Source organism: Falco peregrinus, chromosome 4 (genome assembly GCF_023634155.1).
Source record: "Falco peregrinus isolate bFalPer1 chromosome 4, bFalPer1.pri, whole genome shotgun sequence".
Taxonomy (NCBI): domain Eukaryota; kingdom Metazoa; phylum Chordata; class Aves; order Falconiformes; family Falconidae; genus Falco; species Falco peregrinus.
In genome coordinates this window covers 64,619,864-64,647,466 of record NC_073724.1, presented here as the reverse complement: position 1 = coordinate 64,647,466, position 27,603 = coordinate 64,619,864, and the positions used below count along the sequence as shown (strand labels likewise).

The window sequence follows — 27,603 nt, the reverse complement described above, 5'->3', positions numbered from 1 at the left end:
TTTTTTTTTTTTTTTTTTTTAATTACATCTTCACCTTACTTTTTTAATCTTGCTTTTGACCTTGTTTTCTTCTGGCTTTATAAGTGAATACCTATCATGCTTCACTTTTTGGATCCCTGGTTTGGTATCTGTTTCACAGTCTCACCTCCTGTCCTTGTGCATCCCTCCCACACTCCTCCCCAGTTCTCCCTGGTCTTCACCCATGGTGGCTTGGCTGGGATCATGTCCTGGCACTGTCTGGCTCACCACCTGCACAAAACCTGTTCCTCCCTTTGGTGCCCAGGGGCCATCTCACCAACACCCCTCTCCTGGCCAATTGGGCCACCCTGCCTTGCTGGGTGCCGGCTGTCCAGGATCGCCTCTCTTGCTTTGACTTGCCTGTAGAGCTGCCTCTTGCATGTCACTGGCTTCAGATTTCTTGTCTACTCTGCTGAGGTCCTGGGTTTTCCTCACATCATCCCCCTAGCAGACCTAGCTTCTTGCAGCCTACAGTTGCTCTTTTATTCTCTTTCTCCTGGTGAAGCATTTTAACCTTCTTCCTTACTGGCCCTCAAATGTGAGCAGTCTTACCAAAGTCCTCCATCTTCTCTGCATTCAAAGCCACCCTAATACTCCTTGTGCTAGGTTAAACGTTGGTTTGTCGGTTGCTGGTTTCCAAGCAATGGAAAAGGTGTATAGAGTAATAAAAGTGTATTTTGAATCAAGATGTACACACATCTAGTTGAGTAACAGTCCTGAAGCCTTATTTGTCTCTCCAGGCTCTTGTCTCTTCACTTCTCCATAATTCAATCCATCCTGGTCTAGAACGTGTCTACTGTTCACTTTGTTCATAATAGGCAGCATTTTTTGCAGAGGCTAGAAAATAATGAAACAGAATATTTTAAGATTGGTATATCTAAAATAACATAAAACTTAATTCCCAGTTATTTATTTTTCAAACCAATATAAGCTCCTGAGGCATGATTAAATGTACTTACTAGTATTTATAATATCCTTTTTGAGGATCAAAATCTAGCGAGATCCTTGAAATGCTCGAGTTAGCAGACATGACTGTTTTCATGGTGGGAAAACAATTTACATTATATCTGATTAGGACAAGAACAGGGACAACATATCTTTAAAAGACCCCAAAACATAACTGTATTTGTTGAAAGGCAAAGCAGGGTTTCAGGCCTGATTGCACCAGATTTGTTTTCCTTTGAGTGTGCTGAATACTGGGACTTATCTTGTAGAGCATCAGGAATGTCCAGCAATGGAATATTTCCTCTGAAGAAGTAGTTGTTGTAATATGTAGTGAAATAAATTATTTTAACACAGCCGCTAGCAATGGCAGTGGTGGTAATTACCTTTCAGCTATTCCAAAGCTGTACAGAACAGCCTAAATTGATATCCGTTTAGGATCAGGTATCTAAGATAGGCATGGAAGTTTTCCTAGGGACATGCCTCTCTTCACTGTTGCCACAGGGGACTTGAGTCTGTTTTGTAAAGGGCTCAGCTGTGGTTTTCACAGCCCAGCCTGGGCACAAGACCTGTGCAGCCTCAGAAGCCAGGTTGAGAACAGCTCATAGAATCATTTAGATTAGAAAATACCTTAGGATCATCATGGCTCATCATGGCAAGGGAATGCCCGCCCTTGGCCTGCTGCACCTCAAAAGGGAAGAAAAAATTGAGTTATCCCTCTGCTTTTGCAGTGCAGTTCAGTACCTCTGCCTATCATTGTAAATGGCTGTTTCAGCCAAAAAGTTGGTCTTTCTTTCCATCTTTTAATGTGTAGTAGTAGACTATTGATGAAACAGCCGCTAAATTCCCTCCTTGCCCTCCAAAATAATCTGAGCAGGGACAAGAAAGGAGGATATGAGATCATTCTCTTACTTTTTTAGGGCTACAAATGTTGAGCTCCAAGAGATGAAATGGAAGGAGGGTCACTCATGTGAAATAGCATGTTGCTTGCTTTGTTCTGGCAGAGATTTGGCAGACAGAAAGCAGTAACATTAGGAGCAGAGCTGCTTTGGCTCACTGAGATATGTCTTTGGTCTACAGCAGCTGTAAATCCGCAGGGTCACACCTGCACTTGCAAGATACACAGGATGCCCACAGTGTGTGGATGCAAAGTGTGTGGTGCAAAGTCACAAGCAATGCAAAAGCAAGGCACTGGCATCAATAACTAATGGTGGAACAACCTTCAGTCTAGTGTATGTAGGGTCTTGGGGAGACTTCATATTTCATTGAAGAATTGCCACTCCAGTGCCATTGCTGGAGCTGCAGGAAAAGGCAGTTTATTCCAGCAAAGTATGAGGAATATTTGAGACTAAAAGTCATAGAAAAAAGTCTTATTATTTCTTGGATTTATGGAAGATAATTCTTTTTGGCACTTTCCATTGTTAGTGCTACTGTTGTACTGTGCCACATTGGGTGTCTTTATATGCGTGAACATGTATGTATATGCACATTTATATGTGCATAAATAAATAGATAGTGTATGTAGATATCTATACAGGCACATAAATATATAAATAAAAACATAAGCATGCACATATATAAATAAATGTTCACCTCTGACTATGGTGGTTGCAAGCCTTACCTTTAAGAGTGGGGATATTGCACTGTCTGTCCAGTGTCTCACATTTTGTTCTTGCTTGCACACAGGGATAGATAGGTTATTATTTTGCATTTTCTCCTTTAAACTCAAGTGACCCAAAAAAGGAGGAAAGACTTTGCCTGATGAACGTGTTCTGGAGAAGAGAGTGAATATGCTACAGTGTTTTCCCAGCACAACTGATGCTAGTCTCTGATGACAAATCTTGCCATTACAGAGGCACTAGCTCAACTAAACTGTTATTCAGGAAGGTAAAAATGGCAACATCCATTATGTTCCTCCTATCTGCAAGGAAACAGATAATGGCAAGGGGCAATGTGAGACTAAAACTGATGCTTTGAACCATCCAAATTCCATATATATAATCTCAGCTTTGAGAAAGGTACTCTGTTTCTTAATGTAAGTACAGATCACTGACATGCTTTGCAGAATTAAAACATATCTCAACAATACAATTTTACCTTTGTACTAAAGTATATCTAAAATGATACCTAAACAAAAATAAGTAGACAGATAGAGCAATGGAATATTGTTCCTCTCTATCCAGTACAGGGTAAAAGACATATGTAATCTAATTATCTCATTTCCTTAAGTCTGAACCTATATTCATGACAGAGGTTGTTAAAGAAGACTTTTAAAGGAAAACCAAGTGATGTCTTTGTATATTTTCACAGGGAGTTTTTTTCCACAGGGTTATATATCAGTGAGTTCAAAGAGTCTGTATGTTGCTTAGTTTTTATACAGATGTGGAAAGCTATAACACTTACTTAGAGAAACACAGCTGCTCATTTAATGTCATTATAACTGTTATATGGAAGTAGACCTAATCCTATTTCTCGTTATAGATTTTATTTTCATGTAATCCAGGGCTTTTGCTTATCTATTATATATCATCATTATGAAATAAAAGCAATTTTCTGTATTTGTGCAGGTTGCAAGGGAGGCAGTGTGTTTTTCTTCCTCACTTATTTGTAAATAAATATCGAACAGCCTGTGTCAAGAATTTAGAGGGGAAAAAAATCCTTACTCTTAAACTGGGGCAGTCTGGAAGAATATCTTCTTCGCAGTGCTCCTGAGCAAGCTGTGTGCTTGCCAATGCCTTCTCCTGCCTTTCTCTTCCCTTCCCTCTCAGCCATGTCCACCTCTTCCCTCCCCGCTAAGCAGCCATTAGGGACAGGGCTGTTCCCTAAAATTTGGTTTTAAGTGAGAGGGACCAGTGATGATGATGATGATGATGGATGTTGTGATGCAGTGAGGTAGGAAATCCATATTTAACGAAACTGAGGTGTTTGGGGGAAAAGGGGCATCCCAAGAATCCAGGCCATTGGCACAGAGAGCAACTTGGACTCTTGAGCTTTACCTAAGTTTCAGTTGGCTTTTTCATGTGTTCATCAGCCATGGTAAATATATGCTGTAGCAACCGTAACCACATAAATAATCTCACCTGGGAAATACAGATAAGAAACTCCCACAGAGCATGTAATAAGAGTGCCTGCACTCACACTTGCATAGAGCAAGGCCTGTCAGGTGCTCTCAGTGCCCCAAAAGGCGCTGCTAGCTGATAATTCGACTTTTTTTGCAAAAATAAACCCATCTTGATTTGCAGAGAAGTTGATTTTCGCCCCATCTCTCTTCCACTCTTGACGATGATGATTTTTTCAAGTTCCCACATCAGTGATCAAATGGGATGCAACTTACTAGGTGGGGGATCTGCAGTGGGGACCTGGGAGCCAGGGGTTTATGACCAGTTGTTAAGTCTCTGGGGATGTGGCAAAGCTGATCTGAAGAGTTCTGTGAAAATGTAGATTATTAAATTATAAAAGTGGCTTAGAAATGGGTTTTTCCATAGTGGGTTTCTGCATTTAATATTAAAATGTGTCCCTTGGCCAGCATTTTTCCTTCATCACACTTCCATATTATCTGCCCTGCCTTTATGGTCTTTGAGCTTGCCTACACAGCAGAGTTCATCCTCTGCAAGGCGGGCTGTGATGATATGACCAGGATGTCCCTGCAGATTAGTTCCCTGCCTTGGACACCCCCGGTGAGGTTCATCTCGTCCAGGTGTGCTCCCCACCTCAAGGTGCTTAATGAGCTGCCCGAGCCGGGAGCAGGGTTGTGGCTGAGTCCCCCTGTGGAGAGTGCACCCAGGGCTTCGACCACACACCCCAAATATGCACCCATGGGGGCGGTGGGACTCGACCCACCGGCTCAGTAGGGTGAGAGGTTTGTCCCTTTCGGGGTAGTGCCATGCAAAGGCTCATTGCTCACTAAGGGGAACTCGGTGGCTGGAGAGGTGCTGAGTCTGGAGAGCCTGGTGGGCACTAAATTTACTGTGTTTAGTTTACTGACCTTACCAAGGAGACAATTTTGGAGGGCCATTGCTGCGTTAGGGGTTGGCTTGCCTGTTTCTATGTAATAAAAATATCCTGCCACTGCCTGTGTGGAAGATCAAAATGGACTGGCAACTGTCACCTTTTTATCATTAGTTTCACAATATTTGGTATTTCCTTTAAGCCTGGCTTCCTAAATTTTCACCACCTTTTTTTTTTTTTTTTTTTTTTACTTTTAAAGGCAATTTATGGCTTTTGACTATTGCAAGGAAGAGTTTGAAAATATGAAGCCAGGGACACAAGAACCAGAAAATAATATTTCAATTTGCACTCTAAAAATGTTGCAATTTTTAGTGCATCACACTGTTCATGATTTTTTGAATTCTTGATGTTTTTAGCAAACAAAAAATGAACAGTTTTTTTCCAGAACTGTATGGAATAATGGGCAGATGCAGGATAAATGCTGAAGAAAATGTAGGTGTTTCATTGTCATCTGTAGAAAAGCAGTAATAATGTTCATTCTTGCAACACACTGGAAAAGGCAGGAAAAAAAGGGAAATTTTATTATTGGATAATAAAGCTTTGCCAGTTGTTTATTTTCTGTAGATAAATAAAGTTCTGTAGTTTCCATAAGGTTGTTTAATCCCACCACTGCTACTAGTTTGGTGTGTTTTAACTTCAGATAATTGAACAGGGACATAGTTAAAGGCATGCAAATATAGAAGTCAGAGTTTTGGGGCGTTCCCGGCTGTCTTTTGAAATTAATAAATTAAGATCGGGTTTTCAGCTGATTTCATTCTCAAAGAAAATAGGGCTGGGCTTATTGTTACTACCACAACTGTCTGAGAAAGATTCCTACGTTTTGCTAACATTGAGTAGTGATAGCGGCATAGAAAATTCATTTGATCTTATGTAATGTTTTCATGGTTAATAAGATTTACATATGACATTTCTGTATGATTAAAAGTACTGGAATTTCATTGCAGTAGGCATTAACTCCTGTGATTGAAGTTAAGGGAGATTTCTTTTTTTATAGCTAATCAAGAGTTTAACTGCCTCTGGGGCATTTTAAGAAAATGTTATACTGTACTTAACGAACATTATACTACAAATAAGAGTGATATTACTGTAATTAAAACAATCTGGATATTGCTTAACGAATGTTTTTCTTATCTTAATGTATAGGCAGTAAGGATTCATGTAGTTGCCTTTATTAACTTGTGGAGTTAGTTAAAAAGCTGGTTAAAACAGTAAGTCCATATCAGGTCAATATAAAATGCTTATGTAGGGATTTCATTGCTCTTATAAATCTGACTAGTTAAAAAATAAACACAGATGCTTGTTTGTGCCATCCTGAGCCATACTGCAGGGTAGTATTTCTGCCTGTAGACATTTCTAAAGTTAAGTGTTGCCTGGAGCACTGCAGGATTTGCAAGCGTTCTTCTTTATCGTCCATTTAGGAAATATTTTAAAATTTCCACCAGGCTTATATTCAAAAGCAGAGAGCGGTTGGTTTTCAATTAGTGTACCTATAGTTGCTGTTGAACTAACAGCATTGTCCATTCGTTCTTTTTTCTGTCATATTGCATCAGCCTTGATGTAATTACAACATTTTACTTTTTTGATATAATTGTGGTGCATTTTGGTTTTATAGTTCTCTTCTTCAGCAGTTTCATATTTACTAATTGCTTGCTAAATTGTTCTTAACTGCTCAGTTATTTGGCACAGAAACCATTCTGAGTAAGTTCAGTTTAATACGAAACAATTCTTCTATATAATTCTTCTACGTAGTAATTCTTCTACAAAATAATGCTTGACTAAACAAAAATCATAATCTTACTTTTAATCTTACTCTGAAAACATCATGCAGAGTGGAAATTTTTTTCCCCAGCTGGGATCGAGCATCTTTATATTGTTTAAAAGATATTCACCAGCTGGACTGCATCTGCATGCATCTAAGTCTCAATTTTGCACAAGTCTCTGTGCCAAAACCTGAAAATAACAGGTTGGCCCACGTATAGCCTAAGAACACATGGAAATGGAACAGTTTCATAATCCAAAATTAATCCCCAGTCCTGCAGGCACTTAAGCACATGGTTAATTTTAAGTGTTTGACTAGTCCTTTTGATTTCTCTGGGCTAAGCACATGCTTGAGTGGGTTTACAGGAGCAATCTCAAAGTGCAGAGAAGACTGCAATATTGTTTTGTTTTTCCTAAGTAGTAAAAATGTCTGTGCTTTATTTAGGAGCATAATTTACATACATTTCTAAGTACAGGAATCATTGAGCTGTTTGTATTTTGGCTAAGTATAGACTGCCATAAATTTCAAATCAAGATAAAATATGGCCTATTTAGTGAAAAATCCTCAGAAGTATGAAAGGAACCTCAGTTTGTAAAATATCCCCACCACAACCAAAATTACAAAGATGACAATTTGTCATTAAAAAATCAGAAATTCTGAAAGACCCAAAGTGGGTGACAAATTTCTTATTTCTGCAGCACAGATATATTGACACTTGATTCATTTCCTTCTGCTAAATACTCTCAGGCACATCTTTAGTGTAATTTTATTTTAACTCACATGTAAATCAGAACTGATTTTAAGGACTGTACTGTTTTCCTTTTCTCTCATGCTGTGCAAATATGGATATCTAACCTGCATAGCCTCTGGTGAGCATAGTGGCTCTGTGTTACAGCAAGGTCATTTAACAGGCAGGAATGGCACTTTATTGATTCTAACTTTATCAAGTGCCTGTTTCTTGTTTTACATATAACTCGTTAGCAGTCCACTCCTAAACTGCTGGGAAGGCTTTGGCTGTCTGGGACTCAGACTGTAATCACAGTAATTAACACTGAATTTTTGAATCCTGGTCTCGATCTTGACCTTGCAGCATTTAGCCAACATGCACACAGCTGGATCAGTGGCAGGAGCTGCAAGAGCTCAGCAGTGGGGATGCTCCCTGTATCCTGGTGTGGGCACCAGGATGGAAAGAATAGAGGGGAGAGGGGAAGAAAAGAGGGGAAAAGCACGTTCAGTGAGAAAAGAAATTCTGTCCAAACATTCTTATCAATTTTTGTGTATTGTGTACATAGAGACATGGGTGGGTGCAGAGTCGGTGTGTGTGAAAATGTTCAGGCAGAATTAGTAGGAAGGGAGGTACCCGACAGTGAGCCAGAGGGGAGAACTGGAAGAGGCAAGAGTGGTTTTGCGGTGACAGAGAATCTCCTCAAAGTTTAGCTTTTCTGCAGAGGCCACCAACATGGGTCTGACTTTAGAAAAGTGCAACCATTACAGATTTGTGAGTTTTATATGTTCACTTCCTAAGAGAGAGTTTGGCATGGGATGCTCCAGGAGGGCTTTTGTTGTTGGTATGTGCCTGATCCTCCTGAACTGGAAGATGCTTGACCCCAGAGGCCATGCTTTTTCCTTTGTGTTGCACAGCCCTGAGCACACTTGGTATGTACTGGTTTGTACACAACAGTGATAAACCAAAACAAATCATACATTGATGTCATACATCCAAGTAATCTCTTCTTACTCCTCAATGCACATCTTAGAAAAGGCTAATTTTATGTGTAGTCCTATATAACCTCTCGATATGGTATTGAATCTTTATCTTTATTGTGGTATATTTTTGCTATTTAAAATGCGTTGTAATTTTCTGTTGCAGTTGCTAGTTGCAATTCTGTGAAAAATACATAATGGAAGAGTTTCTGTTAGGAAACTGTATATAGCTAAACAAAATTTTACAAAATCTCTTTACAGTGTTGTAGATTCAAAAAATGCAACGTAGAAACAACATTAGTTAAATACATAAAAGCACTTACAGTTTACTAGTAGAAATTAGAACTTCAAAACTGTTTATATTTAGTGTTTATGTTTATTTATATATCTTTATATTTAGGAAAACAGGGAAGTTAATTGTTATCTTAACTACACCTTCCCTTGATTAGTGTGGCAAAGTGAATTGTCACAGAGTGCTTTTCCGTTGCCTTGCAGTGATGTGGTTTGATTAAGTAGCAGAAAGCATCCCAAGGAGCCAGAAACTTTGCTAAGAGTAAAAGCAAAGTGAGGCACAGCTCAGCTCGGGAATACTTTGTGAGCATGACAAGTTATTCAGAGTTATCCACACCGCAAGGAAGGGAGCAAACCCTTGACTGTACGTCACATATGTTAAAGCTCCCCAAGACAGGACACCAATTAACCTTGGATGATAGCAAACACACACACAGAGGCTGCCCGAGAGAAGCAGCCTGTTGCCATTAGTAGGAAGCGTCAGCCCTTGTCACCCTAAGCCATTATTTAAATTTCTTTTAAAATTCCTTTATTAAATCAAAGAACAGTAGCACTCTCCACTTCTTCACAAACAGACTGGTTTTGCTGCCATGAAAGCAGGAGACTTTAGTAATATAAGAAAAAATACCCCACAACAAACTGGTCCTTTTATTTTTATCCTTGCTGTCTAATTTGGCCATTTTGAACTGAGAAGAAAAAAAAAAAAAAAACAACTGATCTTCAGTCAAAAGCAATTCAAGGCATGATGGAGCTTGGAGTGAACCAAAACAACAGGGTCAAATGTAGTTGAAAGAACATGGTGGGGTAAATAAAAGGTCTTTTTTTTTTTTTTTTTTTTTTAACATTTAGTGCTGGTGGGAGGAGAAAGTTTGGTTAACTATTTAACCTATGATAGCCTTTTATCATTTTATGGCTTAGGGGTCCGTGATTTTAAGCCTTTGTCAGTAAGTGCTTGGTTTATATTTGATCTTTTCTCTGGTGTGCAGTTATATGACTTCCATATCAATTTACTGGAGAGGAAAAAATTATAAATAGCAGCCAAAGACACATATTTTTCCTAGAATTAGTTGCCCGCAACTCTGGATTTGGTACTGAGTTTCCATTTAAACCTGAACTGCTTTCTTCCACTCACACTCCTCTGCCTTGTGATTTTTTTTATCGCTGGGGCTCCCCTTCCCCATTCGGTTCGCCTCTCTGTTTTTTGGCTGTAACGTGATGTGTCCTGATCAGTTGGAGAAAAGCGCTTGCAAAAGGTCACTTGGAAGCCCCCTTTTCATTTCTCCCCGCTACAGTTTTTCCAGCAGGCAACCGCGCTCAGGAGCAACCCCCTCCAATCTGTCCCTTTTGATACCCAAAGCTGGTTGTTACGGGGGTTAAATTTCTTAATTCGCTGAGTTTTTGTGAGCACTTCTTCAGCCCACCGCTCGCAGTCCCCGCGGCTGGGTGCAGACTGCCTGTCTCCCTGAGGATGCTGTGAAAGTGTTAGAGTTTATTCTTTCACCTCCTTCAGACTTGAGAGACAGGGGCCATTTTTATACCTGTGTATCTCCTATCAGCTTCAGGGGAATTAATATCCATGTTACATCTGTGCGAGATCGTATCAGGCTGATGGAGGGAAGTTTAAAATTAGACAAAGCCTCTTCCAAAGCACTTTGACTGGGGAGGAAAGTTGCTTGTCAAGAGATCTCAAACCTACGAGAGCTGGTGGCTTCTGCCTGCCCTGGCAAGAGTTCAGGTTTGGGGGTTTCTTAATTAGTTTTTGGAAGGTCAGGGAAATGACCGTAGTGAGTCTAGAACAAAGGAAGAAATCAAAATGTAAAGCTGAGGGTTTCATATGTTGATAATCCCCCAGTTTTAATTTTAGCATAATTGGATCAGGGTTAGTGGCAGTTGTTAGGTAAAGTACCTTCCCGAAGTTCTGACTTTATTCAAAAGTAAATATAGCTCTTCTCTTTTAACCTAAGTTTTTTTCTTATACCGCCCCCCCACCCCCCCAAGAAAGATCGCTCAGTTTACCTTGGATTTATTTCCACTAGGAAAGCACTAAGATTTCGGGGACCTGTATTCAGATGGTAAAGCTTGTGACATGAGCTTTTGTTTACCATGCGAGGAAACGTTAACATTTTTTCACATGTTAACTTTTTAACAATTGCGAGGAATTTCTTTTCCTTGAAAACTGCCGTCCTTTTCTTTTTCCTCCCCTTTTCTCCCTTCTTGATATTTTTATTTCCCTTTTATATGGAGACTTGTAGATTTTGTCACTTCAAACGTTAGCTGTTCCTCCTCTTTTCTTTCTTTTTACAATACACACTAGGAGTTTTTTTTTCTTTTTTTTTTGCATATTCCTCCCCTTTCTCTGTGAGATATTGTAGATGACCAAATTTAAAACACTACAGTATTTAGCATCCCTGCAGTGCCGTTTTAAGTATTTGGACCTGGAAAATGCCCCAAGTAATAACTACCTGAATTGCTTTTAATTACACAATATAGCTGCATCATTTTACTTCAGATTCTTTTTGATTGATGCTGTAAGGCAATTGTAACCATGGATGATGGGATTAAGTGCCTCTTGAAGTGACTTTAGCTTCTTGTGGGAACAAAGGGAAAGAAGAGAACACTTAGTCCCTTTTTGAGTGAACAGCCTTTTTTCACTTGCTATATAAAGAAATACAATTAACAAACATTATCCCCAGAGGTGAATTGAAATGTACATGCGGACAATAACCGCTCTTGACTGCAATTAGACATATATGATCCGAAGTATTTTGGCCATTCATTAGTGCTAATTGTTTGAGAAACAAGCCCAGAGAACAAATGATTAAAATGTTAGTGCCATAACCAGGATTATTAGCATGTGTGATAAAATGCATGCGCCGCAGCTGTACCAATAAAACTCTCCGGCAAGTTGCTTTGATTCGACAAATACTCAGCTCGGCTGCGAGCCCTTCGTATTTGCACAGGGCCTGCTGCTGTTTATAACAAACAACTTATACCTTCTTTTCTTAATTAGAAAGAATTACTATGCAAATTACGGGGCTTTGTAATTTTGTAGAAGTTTCCTTTGTCTTTGGCAGGTTATTTGTGTGAGGTTGTGAGCTACTCTGTAGTAAATTCGACATAAGAAAACCATTACATTTACTCAGGGGGGAGTGTGTGTGCACATATTGGAGAAATAATTTGTAGGACATTTTGCTGCATCAGCTGGGTTGTGTTCAGTGGGGTCTTGGGTCGGTTCTGTCCTGCCACAGCACCACAGATATCCAGGATTGTGGTTGGTATGCAGTTATGTGCATACAGGTCAGAAACTCACACTGTGGAAATTATCCAGCCTTCTTAACAGTTTCTAGTTGAATGCCTAAAAATGCTTTTCAGAAACACTTTGCCAGCACTGTGCCAGAGATTGTAGGAGAGATTTGGCCTGTTGAGCAATGGGTATTTTTCCATGCGTTAGGCAGATCATGGTGTAGTGTCTCTTCCAGGCATGATTTGATCTAGCAGATAAACAGGGAACAGAGGTGTGGGTTGAAGTGCTGATCCCAAAAATCACTTGTGGGAGTACTTTACTTTGTGAGCTGTATGTTGTTGGCTCCAATGAGACCACACAGGTGTGTACCATTAAGTATACGTTGAGTATAAGCAACGCTGGAATGTGAAAATGCAGTTTAAAGCAGGGAAATGTGTATAATTTGGGGTAATTTTACTGGTTGCTGTCACACTGTGTAGCTGCCATTGCAAAGTGCAATGTCTTTTAGTCATCAAAAAGATTTTCTTTTCTCCTTCCTGAGGATGAACTATTTGCTCTTGGGTGAGATGGTTCTCAGAGGATCACGAGTAACTTTAACTTTCCAGCTACTTTTACATATTTGATGAAGACTTCAGTAGAATGTTGTTTGCTGAAAAAATTTAGTTTCATTTCCAAGACCCAAGAGCATTCAGCGTGCTGCTAGATGCTATGAATGAAAATAGGCTGCTGTAAAACAATTTAATGAGCATTACCCAATAGCCTAGTCCTTGTTTTAACTTACAGTGCTTAAAGGAAGAAACATTGTCTTAGCAAATTCGCTTGGCTTATGTCCATGTGTTTAGTTTAAAGCATAGTCAAGCTTAGTTTGAATCATTAAAATACTTGCAGTCAGGAAACATATGTAAGATTTTCTTCCTCTTTATGGCATGGGGTTAACAATATAATTGAGATTGCAGTGCTGTGTGGGTTTTTTTGTCCTAAAAAAGTAACAAAATAACAGAAGTCAAGATAATCAGGATAGTGTTTCCTACCAGAGTAGCTAACTGCTCATATGCATAGCACACTGGGCCTTGCCACTGTTTTAAAAAGGTCTGTAGGCAAATGGATTTCTTAATAAATCCACTTCTTCCTCTATATTTCATTTTATTGTGGAACATAAAATATGGCTATGTGAGGAAAATGCAGAGTGAGAACAGCAGATGATTTTTTAAGAATACATGTCAAAATAATGAAAACATTTACGGCAGTAACACCTAGGCATACTTGTTGAAAACTTTATTTTACATGTACGTTTCTAGAGCTCTTTGTTTTGAAAGAAGAAGGATGCTAGGTTGGTCCACTGACACCAGTTCCTCCTGTACGTTCTTTTTTCTGGCCATGCCTCTTGAAAAAAATATTGCTTCAACTTGCTAAAATGTTACATAAAACTACTAATTTGACACATTGACAGTATATTTTTATAATAATCTGCGTCCTGAGTAGCCTGTGTTTTGGGCCCTTGTGGCTACAAAGTTGATTCCTGAAGAAGAGATACCAGTGCTCACAGGCCATAGTATTTCTAACATTAAGCCTTTTAGGTGATGGTATTTTAATGGATTAAATCTACCACTTCTTTGGAGTCAGGAGGTCTGCTGGGGAAGCCATACTACACCCCCATCTAAACAAAAGTTCATAGACCTCAGTGGTGACACCTGACTAAATCTGGTCTGCAGGTAATGAAGGTTTTACCTGCACGATGCTACACGCCATTTTGCGTGGCATGCAAAGCAGAGCTGCCTTCATGGGGCTTGCAGGCAATGAGCGGGAAACCACCTGGTCAAACAGCTCTTGGTTTGATGACAGCCCAGAAGAAATCCTGGGAAATGTGTGGCAGGAGATACACCTCATCTCAGCATGCTCTGAGATTATAGTGTTAACCATGTTTATCAGGTTTCTGGTGGGTTGGAGGGGTGGTGAGAAGCAGTCAGTCATTAAGGATGCTTCAGGGGCTGCTTGGCTCTAGGCTGGAGTTAACTATTAATGGGCTGAGCTCTTTGACTCCTTTGTGCCTTTGGGAACTACAGGGTTGAAGCCATCAGAGAAACAGAATAGAAACTAATCACTTTTGTCCCCTCCTATAAGTTTAGTGAAGGATTTCGAACTTCTTTACTGACCCCTGTGTCACACTGAAAAAAGAACCTCCTCTTTGAGATAAACCACTCTTCCACTTCCACCTCCTCCTTGCTCTCCCAAAGTGTACTACTGCAAGAAAATGGGATTAAGTAGATTTAACTAGCAGCCACTTGAGTTGCCACAAGTTGTGTAACCATCCCCACTTCAACATGAAGCAGGGGACGTGAAGTGGTTTGTGGGAGAGGGGCAAAGAGGGTACTTAGGAGAGACTCAGTGGATCTCAGTTGCATGTCTCCAAATGTTGTTAGGACCTCCACCACCTAAGTATTTAAGTTCTTGCTGTTAAAGATTAAGAAGATTTATTAACAAGGGTAGCACTAGCGCTTGTAATAAAATGTGTCATCTCTATTTAACAGCAAAGCTGCCGCATTTCTTAGGCCGAATTAAGCATTACCAGGCATATTACAAAGAAGAGTCTGGCAGTGGATTTTTGTGGGCTCCTAAAGTGGCTCCACCCAGGACACGCAGAGGTGCAGCAGAGGAGATGGTGGAAGAATTGTCCTTTTTAATTTAATTTACTGAGATAAAATGTAATAAAAGTTTTCTTCCTATTTTTAACCCAAGACTTATATTCAGCTTTAAGGGTGCACACTGCAGGGGAAGAGACGGTTCTTCAACAGGGTTAGCTTAGAAAGGCAAGTATGGTAGTGGTCTGTCAGCAACGTGCCACGTTGGCCCTGATTTAGATTGACTGAACTAATTTCCAAACATTTGAGAGGGTTAGTCACATTCACTTTGAAGAAAACCCACATCCACATGTAGCCATGCGTCATCCAAGTGTAGCAACTTGGGAAGCATTATTAAGAGGGGCACAGGAAAATGCATGGGTCCCTGGCATGATGCGATAATGACATGTTCAGCATGGTGCTAGAAAAGCTTTGCATTATTCAAAGTGCTGAATAATATGCATGATAATGCATAATGGTGTTATATGGTAGGATTATTTTGTGGCATAAGTGACTTGTGCTCTGAGTATGAAGGCAAATTGTATTATTTTGTCCTCATTTTTGATGTAGCAGAATAGGCCTGGGGAGTACAGCATGAAATGGGGAGGAACAGGAGCAGCCAAGGCAGTTTTTTTGGAAGGCCATGAAACACAGTGGCACCCTCTGCAATTTATTTCTCTATGCTTGTAATTATGGTGCAAAGCAAGCTCCCTACTGTACTCAAGGGCAGCCTCCCCCAGCAGCCCCACTGCCTCCAAGTGCACCAACCCGCCTTGTGCCTGGGGTGGGTTGGCTGGTCCCTCCCTGGGAATACTGGCACAGGGTGGAAACTGCCACAAGCCTGACGCCTATGGGCCATACAGGATGCCACCCACTCAAGCCATGTGGCACCACAGGCTCACACCCGCACCGAAGCGTGGTGTATAAAGCATTTATAAATTTTGAAAGGCACTGCAGCCAACAACCTGTTGCTGATGCTGGTGGGCTTATGAGCCCTGTGAGTGCTGTGGATCTCAAGGTCTGAAGGCTTCTGAGAGAACATGTTGGGATTAGTGAGGTTCCACATTACATGGGGGATATTTTCATTCCTGTTTTCCTCATTTCCCCCTCCATCCATTTTGCTTATTTAAAATTTGCATGCAAATATGTTTGTTGATACAACACCAAGGTTGCAAAATCAACTTCACAAACCCATGTTTGTTTTAATCAACACCCCTGCTTCACTCACAGCATGCTGTCCAGCTCCTGGAGCAAACATGGCAGATACCAGCCTCCTCCCTAAAGTGGTCCTGATCTGTTTTCAGCACAGCCTTCATCCAATGGAGGAGTCGTATGACAGGCGAAAAACCAAGCACCACCCTTCTGTATTTAATACTTGCCGTAGTGCACAGAACAGGCAGCTTAATTAAGACTGCACGGATAACCTTAGCCCTGGCAGTTCTTCAGTTCTGAGTGTTTAAGTCTGCAACTTCTGTTGAACATAGTAGTTTTGGAGTTTTATACTGTAATTAACTGTAATACCTATATCTCCCTACCTTAACTCTTCCTAAGGAAACAAACCAAAAAAAAAACCCCAAAACCAGCACTAAGTAGGAACGTTTCTCTTTTAAAATATAGTCAAGTATTCTTTACAACATTGTAGCCAAGAGTCTAATTTTAACAATATACTTTACAGGGTGGATTCTCTTCTGCCAGCTGGTGTTCCTAAGCTTAGTTATCGCTTTGCATCATCTCACAAGTACGTGCCCAGGCGAGCTGTGCTGTATGTACCTGCGGATGATGAAAAGAAGATACGAAAAATCCCATCACTAAATGTAGATTGTGCGGTGCTGGACTGTGAAGATGGTGTGGCTCTGAACAGAAAGGTAATTAAAAATTATCTTGTGATATGATCAGCACTAGAGAGACCTTGTGGAAAAACATTGCCTTTGCCTTGGGGAAGTAACAACCAGAGAGACCAAGATAAATCTTAAGATATACAAAGTAATGTAACAGTGATAGGCTTTGTGAAGGTGTTGGGAAAATCTGCTTACCCAGAACTCAAAGAGATGCCGTGTGAGTAAGCGGGGAGGGAGTTTTGAAGGAACACAGAGCTGGGCGTAAACTCTCAGCACAGAAGAGTGGGAGATGCTGTTATTATTGCTGCATATTTCTTAGGGAGGAGGATGAAATGGTCTGTGAGAACAGAAGCAGGAAAGGAAAAGAGTTAGTTCGGAATCACCACATGGGGGGTTTGTTGTTGAAACGAAAGCATCTTCAGATTGTGAGCAAAAACAACATGGGTTTGGGTTTGAGCCTTGGGGTGTTTAGAAAGATTTACTTCCTGAGCTTTTTGGAAGAAATGCTGTTAGGAGTGCTTCTGAAGGAAGGAGAACTTAGAACCTGAACGTACCAGGATTTGGAGGGCAGTTTAGATTGAAGGAGCTGCAAGAAAGCAGGGATGGAAAGCAGAGTGGGAGACAGATATAGATGTGTCAAGTACCAGTGCCAGGTTTTCATTGACATTGAATTGTGAGAGAGAACCATCTAGCATGCATTCCATTTTGTTTGCAAGCAGATTTTTTAAATATATGAAAATAACCATTTTAAAATATTTCACATCTTAGAATCACAGTATTGTTTAGGTTGGAAAAGACCTTTAAGATCATTGAGTCTAACTGTAAACCTAACACTGCCAAGTCCAGCATCTTAAACAATGTAAACTAACGTACATGTTTCCTAGTGAAAGCTATTTCTTAATAGGAATGTAAGTTTGCTGTCACATCATTTTCATATTTGTCAGTTTTCCTGTCTACCTTACAGTACTTGAAATTACAGCAAACAGTGTTTAGGGTTTGAATATGAATGCGTTGTCCAGGAAGTTATGAAAATAGGCTTGAAAATTTTCCTGTATTATCTCAAAAATGTGGATTTTATTCTTTTCTATTTCTTGGGACTTAATGCTTTCCAGAAGGACTCTCTTGGATAGTGCTCTCTTTAACCTTCAGTTCTTTACAGGTATGTTGGAAAGAAAAAAGTTCACAGAATTTGCATATATCTATTTTAGTTCTGAAAAGTGAAAATAGCATTGCTAAATGTTCATGTGTACTGCTGAAGACAGTTGGAAAACATTTTCCAGTTGCTAAAATTCTATGTGGAAGACTAAGATTATATCTGCTGTCCCAGCTGATTAGTATTGTTTAGGTCATATTTGGGAGGCTGCTGCTGTAAGATGACACAAGACACAATTGTGTATTAAACTATAGTATTTTTAGGTGCATCTTAATTATTTGTAATAGAGGATGTCAGCAAAACAAAATTTTATGATCAAGGTGGCAAAGTCGATCGTAGTGATTTCTAAAGGGTGGTAAACTCTTGCTTTGTTCAGGTGAAGGGGAATTATGCTACTGGGTATAATATTTCGAAGAAATTAGGGGAGAAATCTGTAATAGGAGCTTGAGATGACAGATGAGCCCCTGACTGAGCTTAAATGCAAAAAGGAAGCAGACAGGAGGTAGAAGTGGGGACAGGCTACCAAAGAGCAACACAGAAGTGTGGTCCAGACACTAGGTGCAGAACAAGGAAGGTCGAGGCTTGGCTGGAATCAAAACTGGTGGAACAGGACAAGAATGACTACTATGAGTGCATCAGCAAAAAAAATTAGAAGGAAAATCAGGGAAAGTGTGGACCCACTGCTCCATAAAGTTCTCAGGCCTATTAGGTCATCTCCTAGACGCAAAACTTGGGGGAGGGAGGTAGCAGCCACAGTAGGGGAGGATGAAGTTAGGGTCTGTTTAAATAAGCTGGTCCATGTGACCAGACAGGATGTGCTGGAGACCGCTGAGGGAGCTGACTAGTGTCATCCTGGCGCTTCTGTCTGTCATCACCGAAAGGTCATGGTGGCTGGGGGAGGTTCCTGATGCCTGGAGAAAGGCAAATGTTGCAGCCGTCATCAGAAGGGGTAAGAGTGAAGAATTCTGGGCCCATCAACCTCAAGTCAGGCTCCAGGAAACTGGTGGTGCTGGTTCTCATGGAAGGTATTTTAGGACTTAGCCAGAATGGATTGATCAGAAGCAAGCTGTACCTGGCATTCTCCAAATGAATTACTGTCTTTGACTATGAAAGCTGAATAGATGTTGCCTACCTTGACTTTAGAAAGCTTTTGCTGTGGTCTCCTGTAATACCCTAGTCATCAGCCTGATTAAAAACGGACTAGATGGATAGACTATAGGGTGGATAGCCATTTTGCCGGAATTGGGTAGTCTATGCTGTGTGCTGTATTGCAGCTACCTCTGCTGGGGCCAGTCCTGTTTATCTCCTTCACTAGCAACCAGGCTGATGGGATGGAGTGCACTATCACGAGGTTCATGATGAAACCAAACTAGGGTACAGCTGATATGCTGGAGGGCATGGCTACTTTTCTGATGGGGCTTTGCAGTCAGAGGGAAAACTCGACAGAAACATAGTAAAATCCAACAAAAATAAACACAAACTCCCAGCACAGGGCTGGAGTACCCACACACAATCTCCTTGTGTCTAGAGGCAAAATGTAGGGGAGGGAGATGTTACATGCAATAGAGGGTGGAGTTAGGATCTATTTAAATAAGCTGATCCATGGAAGCAAACAGGACACACTGGAGGCTACTGAGGGAGCTAACTAGTGTCATCATGAAGTTGCTGCCTGTTGTCATTGAAAGGTATGGTGGCTGTGGGAAGCTCCTGATGCCTGGAGAGAGGCAGTCATTACAGCCATCATCAGAATGGGTAAGAGCGAGGAGCTGCGCACTCATCAACTTCACACCAGTCTCCAGGAAAGCGACAGTGCTCAGTGTCATGGAAGATACTTCAAGGCACCTAAAGGACCTAACCAGAACGGACTGATGGGGAGCAAATTGTGTCTGACAAACCTGATTGGCCTTCTCTTTTGCGATGACTGGCAGTTTGGATGAGGGGAGAGCAGTAGATGTCTTTTATCTTAGTAAGGTGATTAGTAAGGCTCTTGACATAGTGTCCCGTGATATCCTGGTAGCCAGCTGGAGGAGCAAGGGACCATATAAGCAGCCTGCCTGGCCAGAAGAGCTCAAACAATAACGCTCAGTAGATCAGAGCCTAACTGCTGCTTGGTCAACGGTGGCATTTTGCAGATATTGTGTAACATTTTAGTCAGCAACCTGGGCGATTACATGCAGTGCATGCTCACGCAGCAGGTCTGCGGGTGATGGCATTTTGCAGAGGCATGACTGGACAGCAGGACTGCCCGTTAGAGGGGTTTCTGCAGTCTGGAGGAAGGGGCAGGCAAGAACAAAACCAAAGCCTGAGTGCAGGGCTAGGGTACTCCCACACACCAGCACAGGCTGGGGCTGGGGCTCCCCGGGGGCACCTCTGCCGAAAAGGCCCTGGGAACTGTTGTACCACAGGCTGAACGGGGGCCAGCGGTGGGCCCTTGCGGCAAAGGTGACCGACCACCAGGGCTGCGCTGGCAGCGGGGCAGCCAGCAGGTCCAGGGAAGGGGACCCTCCCCTCCACTTGGCTTGTGGGGCTCTCCCGGGGAAGGGGAGCTGTGCCCAGCTGTGGACCCCAGGACAAAAGGACTGGCCAACCAAGGGGAGCCCAGGAATGGCTGCCAAGGTGGTCACGGCGCAGGAGGAGAGGCTGAGGAGCTGGGTTTGTTCATCCTGGAGAAGAGGCAGCTGAAGGGCCTTGCTGAAGGCTTTGCTGCCTGAGGGGAGCTGGTGGGTGGCAGAACCAGGCTCTTCTCAGAGGAGCCCAGCAACAGAGCAAGAGCAATGGCCACAATTTGCCTGAGGGGAAACGCTGACCGGAGACAAGGGAAAAAAGTCTTCCCCATGCCGGGGGTCAAAGACTGGAAGAGGTTGTCCAGAGCAGTGGGGCATCCTCCCTCCGTGGGTGTATTTGAGCCTTGGCTGGGTGAGGTCCTGATCAACCTGGTGTAAAGCGGTAGTTAGTCCCGCTTTGAGGAGGCAAGTGGACGAGACGGTCTCCTGAGGTCCCTTCCAACCTGAATTAGACCATGCGACTGCACAATCTAGTAGCAAAGCATAATTTGAAGTGATTGGAAGATTGAATTTCATTTTTAGATCTGCCACAGATACTCAGGAAGACTTTGAGTCTTAGGTTCTGTGAATGTGAAGCTGAAATTATTATTGCTCTTGCAGCCTAATTTATTAATGTTTATGAGGTGTTTGGAGAGTTTGTGTGAAAGATATGTCAAGAACACGCACTAAAGCACAATACTCAGTGGCCCATTGCAAATGGGTCATCTTAAAACAGAGAAAACCAACACTGGGAAACACAGTGACACTGAGTCTGTCCTTTAATCATTATTCTTAAAACAAATAGTACCGATGACTTTGACTATTTATTGCCATGTTGTATATCACTAAAAATGCTACTTGCAGATTTTCTTGAAACTGCTGCAGAAATGTTGAATTTTGGGAAAATCAGGACCTGATTGAAGGTTCACAGTGCTTTGGGCCAAACTTACCTGTCTACAGGAGGCCTTCACTTGCAGCAAGTCCAAGCAGCAAATTTGTACCACATCTTAACAAGTCTATTTTAACAAGATGCTGTGGGTTTGTGTTAGGATTCAGTTAGATTTGGAGAGATCAAGAATCTGGAATGTCAGTAGCTCCATTTGGTTAGAAGGAAACAAGTAAGACGACCTTCCTATAACTGAGCCTGATAACATTTGCAAAACTGCATCTGGTTGCAGTAGCTGCTTTTGAAGCTGCAGTAATGAATTAAAAACCTTTAACTATTTTGTATGCAATATTTTCTCTCAAAGAAGTTTTGGAAGATACCCTCCCCTGTGCCCTCCCTGCACAATTATGTTTTGTAGTGGCTCACAGAGAGCACCTGAAGAAGAGAGCCCATAGCCATACCCTAATTTACATACTATTTTGGTGCCTGAATTTCTTACCTTCAGGAGCTACAGTGCTGACCCTGATTTCAGGTATCATCTGTTGACTTCTTCTTTTCAAACTGCTTTTCTAGTTGATATTTTGACTAAATCAGTAAAAAAACTTTGCAGCAAAAAGTTCACAAAGAGAAAATTTCTCAACAAATTTTCTGAGGGGAACTAGTGGGAACAAGTGGCTAAAAAGCAGAGTTACAGTATGCTGAATACTAAGACTGCAGGTAGGGTGAGAGCTGATCCTCGTGTGAGTAGGACATGTGAGGCTTTTGCAACCCCTTTGGGACTAGACAGAGCTGTAGGGGGTCTTAAAAAATTCAGAATAGGGAAGATGCCAGGAAGATATCCTAGTGTTGCTGAAAATTTCAGCCTTTTTTTACAGAATTAGCTCTAGTCTCGCTGTACATATCCTACTAGCCATGGTGACCTCAAATCTTTGCTGGGGCTCCATGCACTGTTTTTAAAGGTTCAAATGCATGGTGTCACATGGTGCAGACTGTCAGCTGCCTCTCCAGGTGTCTGACTCTGTAAGGCATTGGGAATTTTTATGACAGAAATTTAGTTTTTGGCTGGGGGGAGAACTGAATACTGCTAAAGGGAAATTACTTTCTCTGGACTACTGTTCACAAATATAGGGGCTCTTCCCCACTGATGTACATTTAACATTTCTCCAGTGTTGCTACACATTTTAAAGAAATTATTCAGAATGGCTCGCTTGGTGGTATCTTCAAGTGAACAGTTCAAATAGAAATTTTAGAACTCTAAAACTAGAAATAATACAGATTGCAGTGTTGATATGTTGCAAATGCATCACACTCTAGAGACGTTTTGTGAAATGGTACAAAAATAGCCTATATCTCTTTTAGCTTTTCACAGGAGAAGGCCTGAATATTCTTTCATTTTAATTGTAAAAAAGAAAAAGATAAAAAAGATGGCTGTATCAACATGCTTGACCAAGTCATATAAGCCAGTAAGCTGAATTGCATTTTATGCCGTTGAGAGGTCTCTCTGCAGGAGCTGAGCTGTCTGAAGATATCTTGAGGGCTCTCAGCCAAGCCAGCACTCCGTGGTATAGCTTTCTCTGTAGAGCTGCATTACTCACTGTGATTCCATGCCAGGTGAACCTACTATCGGGCGGAAAAGTTTCCTCCTCTTGTTGAAGAAAGAAAGATTTCCATGCCAGTGCTTTCATTTTCCAAGGGCAGAGTGAGCTGAGATTTCCTAGTTAGTTCCCACAGGTCTTGTAAGGTTACCACCTTTACAAGAGGGTTTTCTAGAACAGCATTTTTTCCAGCAGGATCCTGTCTTCAGTGCTGCTGTTCTTCAGAGCATCCAGGAGGTGTTAGCTGCCAGGCCAGCCTAGCAAGAGACCAGTTGGAGCTGCTAGTGTAGTGTTTATGTCTCTTTCTGAGCCCTTGACAAGAGTTTCAGAGCATTTTGATGCCTCCAAACCAGTGCTATTAGTGGCTTTATCTTCACTGAGATCAGTAGGATGGTTATGAATAATTGAGATATATGGCACCTTACTCTGTAGCTCTCTTTAGTGTACACATCTTTTCTATATTAGAGGTGTAAAAGCAATCGGTTGGAGTGTACATATGGCTGGGTAACATCTGCACGGTCCTCTGGCATGAGACATTTGAAAATAGGAAATTTATTTGTTGTTCCTCTGGAACTACATAGATCTCATTCATTCAAAAGAAGTTACTGATACTCGGGACTGCACCGTAAAATGATGTAGGACTGTTTAGGGTTTAAGTTCCTAAGCTCTTTTTGCTGTGAACTGTGATTGTATCACTTTTGTCTCTTCTCGAATGAAGTTGTGCTCTCCTCCAGCACTTGAGCAAGAGAAGGTGAGGAAGGGGAAGCCTCAGCTCTGTCCTTTCCTCACCTTCCTTCCTCAAGAAGGGAAATGGCAGCCCCTGAGCCTCTTCTGTTCTCCCTGCTCCACTCAGCAGTGAGGGGAAGTTTGGTTGGGCTAAGAGGATTGGTACAGAAGGACCTATCTTGCTTATCTGCAGCATGGCCTCTTAGGGTTATAGCATAAATTTGTTCCTACTTAATATATTGTAGCCACTTAAAAGATCATCACTGTGCTGTGTCACAGAAGAAAAAAAAATATTTAATTAATTCTTTTGAATCATCTGTTTTTAAAAATAGGATTAAAGCCTGACCACTTTTCAAACTGTTCCATTATGAATAACACATACGTAAAAGATGACTCTGGGTTCATTACAGTTAAGAGCAGATCATCCGCATACATGCTGATTTTATGGAGATTTCTCCCCACGAGAATGCCTCTTCCATCTCTCTAGTGATCTGATCCTGGGGTCAGAACAAACAGCATGCCAGTGAGAGAGCATCCTTGCCTACCATTTTTCCCCTAATCTGAGGCCTTGTGACCTTTTTATTCCTTGTCACTGATGAGAAGAGGCTCTTGCATATAAAATAACACTTCAACTAAATTTGCAGGTGGAGATAAATACATAAAATGGGTCAGCATGGTATACAAAAAAAATCCTCTGCTTTCCTTATTGAAATGAATTTCCTTATTGATCTTATTGAAGGCTTTTACAGTATCAGTGGGAAAAACTGCAGTTGGTTTCCATGAATCTGTAGCTACTTCAATTAAAATCAACAGTTTTCCTGTATTATGTGATGATTTTTTTTTAAATAAAGCTGAGTTGGTTAGGATTTATCAATGCCACAGGTATTTCTCTTGGCTCATAGTGAGAATGTTAGCTAGTACTTCATAGGCACAGTTGCATGAAGCATTCATAACTAGGTTATTTTACCAGGTCTGTGCTTTATTTATAATAAATTAGTACTGTACCTAATTGTATTCCTCCTACAGGGAGAAGGCTTGCTGATAAAGTGTGTAGAGAATGATTAAATGTACACAGGCGCATAGTAGGGTGACTTCTCTTCAAAAGTTGCACAAAATTAAAATGGGAACGCTGCTTTCCCCAGTGGCTTGCCATTATTAAAAGTCTCAGTAGCATGGGAAATTTGTTCTGTAGGAATTGGGGAGTCCAGAAGTCTCTCTGGTTTATTGTAGGGAAGCTGAACTGTACAGTGAAACTCTGCAAGGCCTTTTTGATCCTTGAAGAGTTCTGATGAATATACATTTTTATGAAAGTTGTAAAGTGTTTTCATTTCCTTATTAATCCCACCATGGTCCTGGAAGAACTGCCACTCCTGAGTGGTAACTGCAACAATAAAAGTTTTTGTTCCTATTGTTTTACTCTACAAGCCAATCATCTTCCTTACATAAAGATTTGAGGATTCGTAAGGACGATCACAATATTCAGCAATTGTCTTCTTAATGAGCTCAGTAATGCCTTCGAACAGAGCTTTTGAATTGCCAGTTACTTCTTTTCCACTGATTCAGATGTATCCAATTAAGTTTGACTTGCACGTGTTCTGATATAACTTACTGCTAACAGAATGGTGTCTAGAATCTTAGGGAAAATGTCTTGGTTCAGTATTAACAGGAGTTTCAGGCAGGAATACATTAATAGACCTCGGAAAATATTTTAAAACATGCAGCTCATGTTTGTATGGACTTGGAATTCACAGTACTTCAACTCTGTTGTGTAGTCTACTGTCCACAGGCACATCAGCACACCTGGGTACTGAAGGCTAACTGTAGGACTAGAAGTCATGAATTGCTACACATTTTGGGACCAGTTTTCAATATTTCATCTGTTTTCATAGCAGGAAGGAGTTGGTTGCACAGCCATTGAGCATCTAGAACTTAGTTTGAAGGGAGCTGTTGAGTTTTAAGTGTGCTACACAATGTCAAGGCAATACAAAAAAATCAGTATACACATGTAGCTTAGAAACAATCTGTTGGATTAAATTTGGACAGACTTTTGTTTGTATGCAGAGCCTTGTGTTGGGTGGTGTCAGTCAGGGCTGCAGTGGTACTGTGGGTGAGGAAAACATAAAGGTACTCCCAGATTGCAGTCATAGGGGTTGTCAGCACTCAGCACCATTTCCTCCAGGTCTCCTTTGCTTCTTGGTTGGCCATGAGCTGGCAGAGGAGTATGTTTGTATGTCCAAGTTTCTATTGCAATTAATCTTGAAACCTAGTCTTCAACCTAAGACTCCATCGTGCTTATAACCAGTAGTCCACCCTGCTTATTCTTCCACTTTGGAAGGGCCACATTTTGAAAACAGAGAGACAGGCCAAACATGAGGAAACCCACAGACCCCATTAACGGACATGGATCAGAAAGTTGTGGGACACACAAAGAATACAGCACTTGCTCTCTTTGGTAAACTTTTCTACAAGGTACCTCTACAGTCACAGTTAAGGTAGTGGTCTAGTGGACCTTTGGTCTGATTTAAGATGGGCAGGTAAGGGAAGGTAGAAATTAATGGCAGTTTTCCCAGTGCAGTGATGTCATCAAAGCTGGACCTGTCCCAGGATGGTGAGGAGTGGAGGGAACCTTACAGATACTCAGAAGATTATGGGCAAAATCTGTGGTTTATTTTACCAAATTGTTTAAATGTTACCTGTTTACCTGGGGTTTAGTGTATTATTAGGTAACAAAACAAGGAAGTGTGGGGGGATGCTGGGTACGAGAGAATAATTTCTGGTGTCAGATGGAGGAACAGCATAGCTGTGTATATGGAAGTTGCAGATAAGGATAAGCATGGTCATTGCTAGTCTTGGGAACCTTGGCAGGTGTCAGCTGAAAGCATGATGTTTAACCTCTGTACCTCTGGTTTCATCTGTTATTCTTCTGGAGACCAGAGGAAAGGATCCTAGCACTCAGTGGTGGGAACTAAACCACCAGTACCTATGTGGAAGCCTCATCGCATTTCCTTCCGCTGTATGTCCAGTTAGTAGGAGTCCACAATACTTACGATGCCACAGATGCTACAGTCCCTATTCAAATAACTTTTCATAATGAGTTAAGGACATTTGTGTGTAAATGAGTAATTCAGGATTAAGCCTTTCAGGAGTTTGAGCTTCTTCCTCCTATACACCACTATATATTGAATTGAAGGCGTGTGTGTGTGCTAGTTGTGGGACACACCGTTCCCAAAATAAGTATAGAACCATCTAAAACCTGCCTTCTATTTCTACAACAAACTAAGCCCATGCCATGATGTCTCTTCAACTTAGAGTGGAGTAATTTATCTCTGTTCAACAGAAGACAAAACACATGGATCATGACTGCCTAAAGGTTTACATATTCTGTGAATTACTTTCTTTTCTGAATTGTAAAAAGACTGTTATCTTAAACAGTGCTTTATATACCAAAAAATAAACTTTCATGGAACAGTCTGATACCCAAAACAGCTATAAAAACACATCTCTGGCTTATTGAAACTGGAGAGCATCCAGAGCATTCATTGCATACTTGTACCAGAAGAAAACATAATGTGCAACTCTTGCGATTTTTCTAGAACCTATTGTAAAAGCCATAATAAACAAGGACAAAGCATTAGAAAGTACATGCATTTGTTTACTCACATCTACCTGCATAGCTCTGCTGGTTACATAGTATGCAACAGGCTCCAGGGGCATGCGGGCTTTTAAGGTGTCCCCAGGTTACACATTAACATGCCCAGAGTCTGGGCTTCCAACCGAGGAATCCTTCTGCAAAGAAGCAAAAAACATGACTTTTTTTTTTCATCTTGGGGAAGTCAAAACATTTAGCACATTTGGAATTTGCTCTTTTGGCAGTGTTTTTTATGTGTGTATGGACCATGTGTAGTTGTTAGCACATCTAAATGCATTGACCAAAGTATATTGTATATCTGTCTCCAAAGACAAATGCACCCACCTGCAAATCCAGCATACTACAGATTTGGCTGTTAATGTAAGCTGTTCTGCTGAGGTCACCCATCTTTCCTTTTGGCTACGAATATCACAAGGGAGATTATGATCTCTCTTGGCGTTTATCAATAAGGAAAGTAATAAGCTTACTGTGGAGTCTGATCAGCACTTTGTGTCTTTTCTGAAAGGATAAGTAAAATCTTAGTGTTTTCTGAGTTTGTTTACAATTTCTATCTTTAAAGCAGCTTGGTTGCTCTGAGATTGCTGTTTCAACTCCTGAATGGTTGCATAACATAAAACTGTCTACTGTGG

At 41.2% G+C, this 27,603-nt stretch overlaps 1 protein-coding gene across 3 annotated transcripts in view; it reads left to right on the top strand.

Moving 5' to 3' along the window:
• CLYBL (citramalyl-CoA lyase) overlaps nt 1-27,603 on the top strand; it is a 174,512-nt gene that overhangs the window by 73,284 nt on the left and 73,625 nt on the right. For all 3 annotated transcript variants that reach the window (XM_055802683.1, XM_055802682.1, XM_055802681.1), the window contains exon 2: nt 16,260-16,449. In XM_055802683.1, coding sequence (XP_055658658.1) covers nt 16,260-16,449 — 190 coding nt within the window. The remainder of the gene's footprint in view (nt 1-16,259; nt 16,450-27,603) is intronic.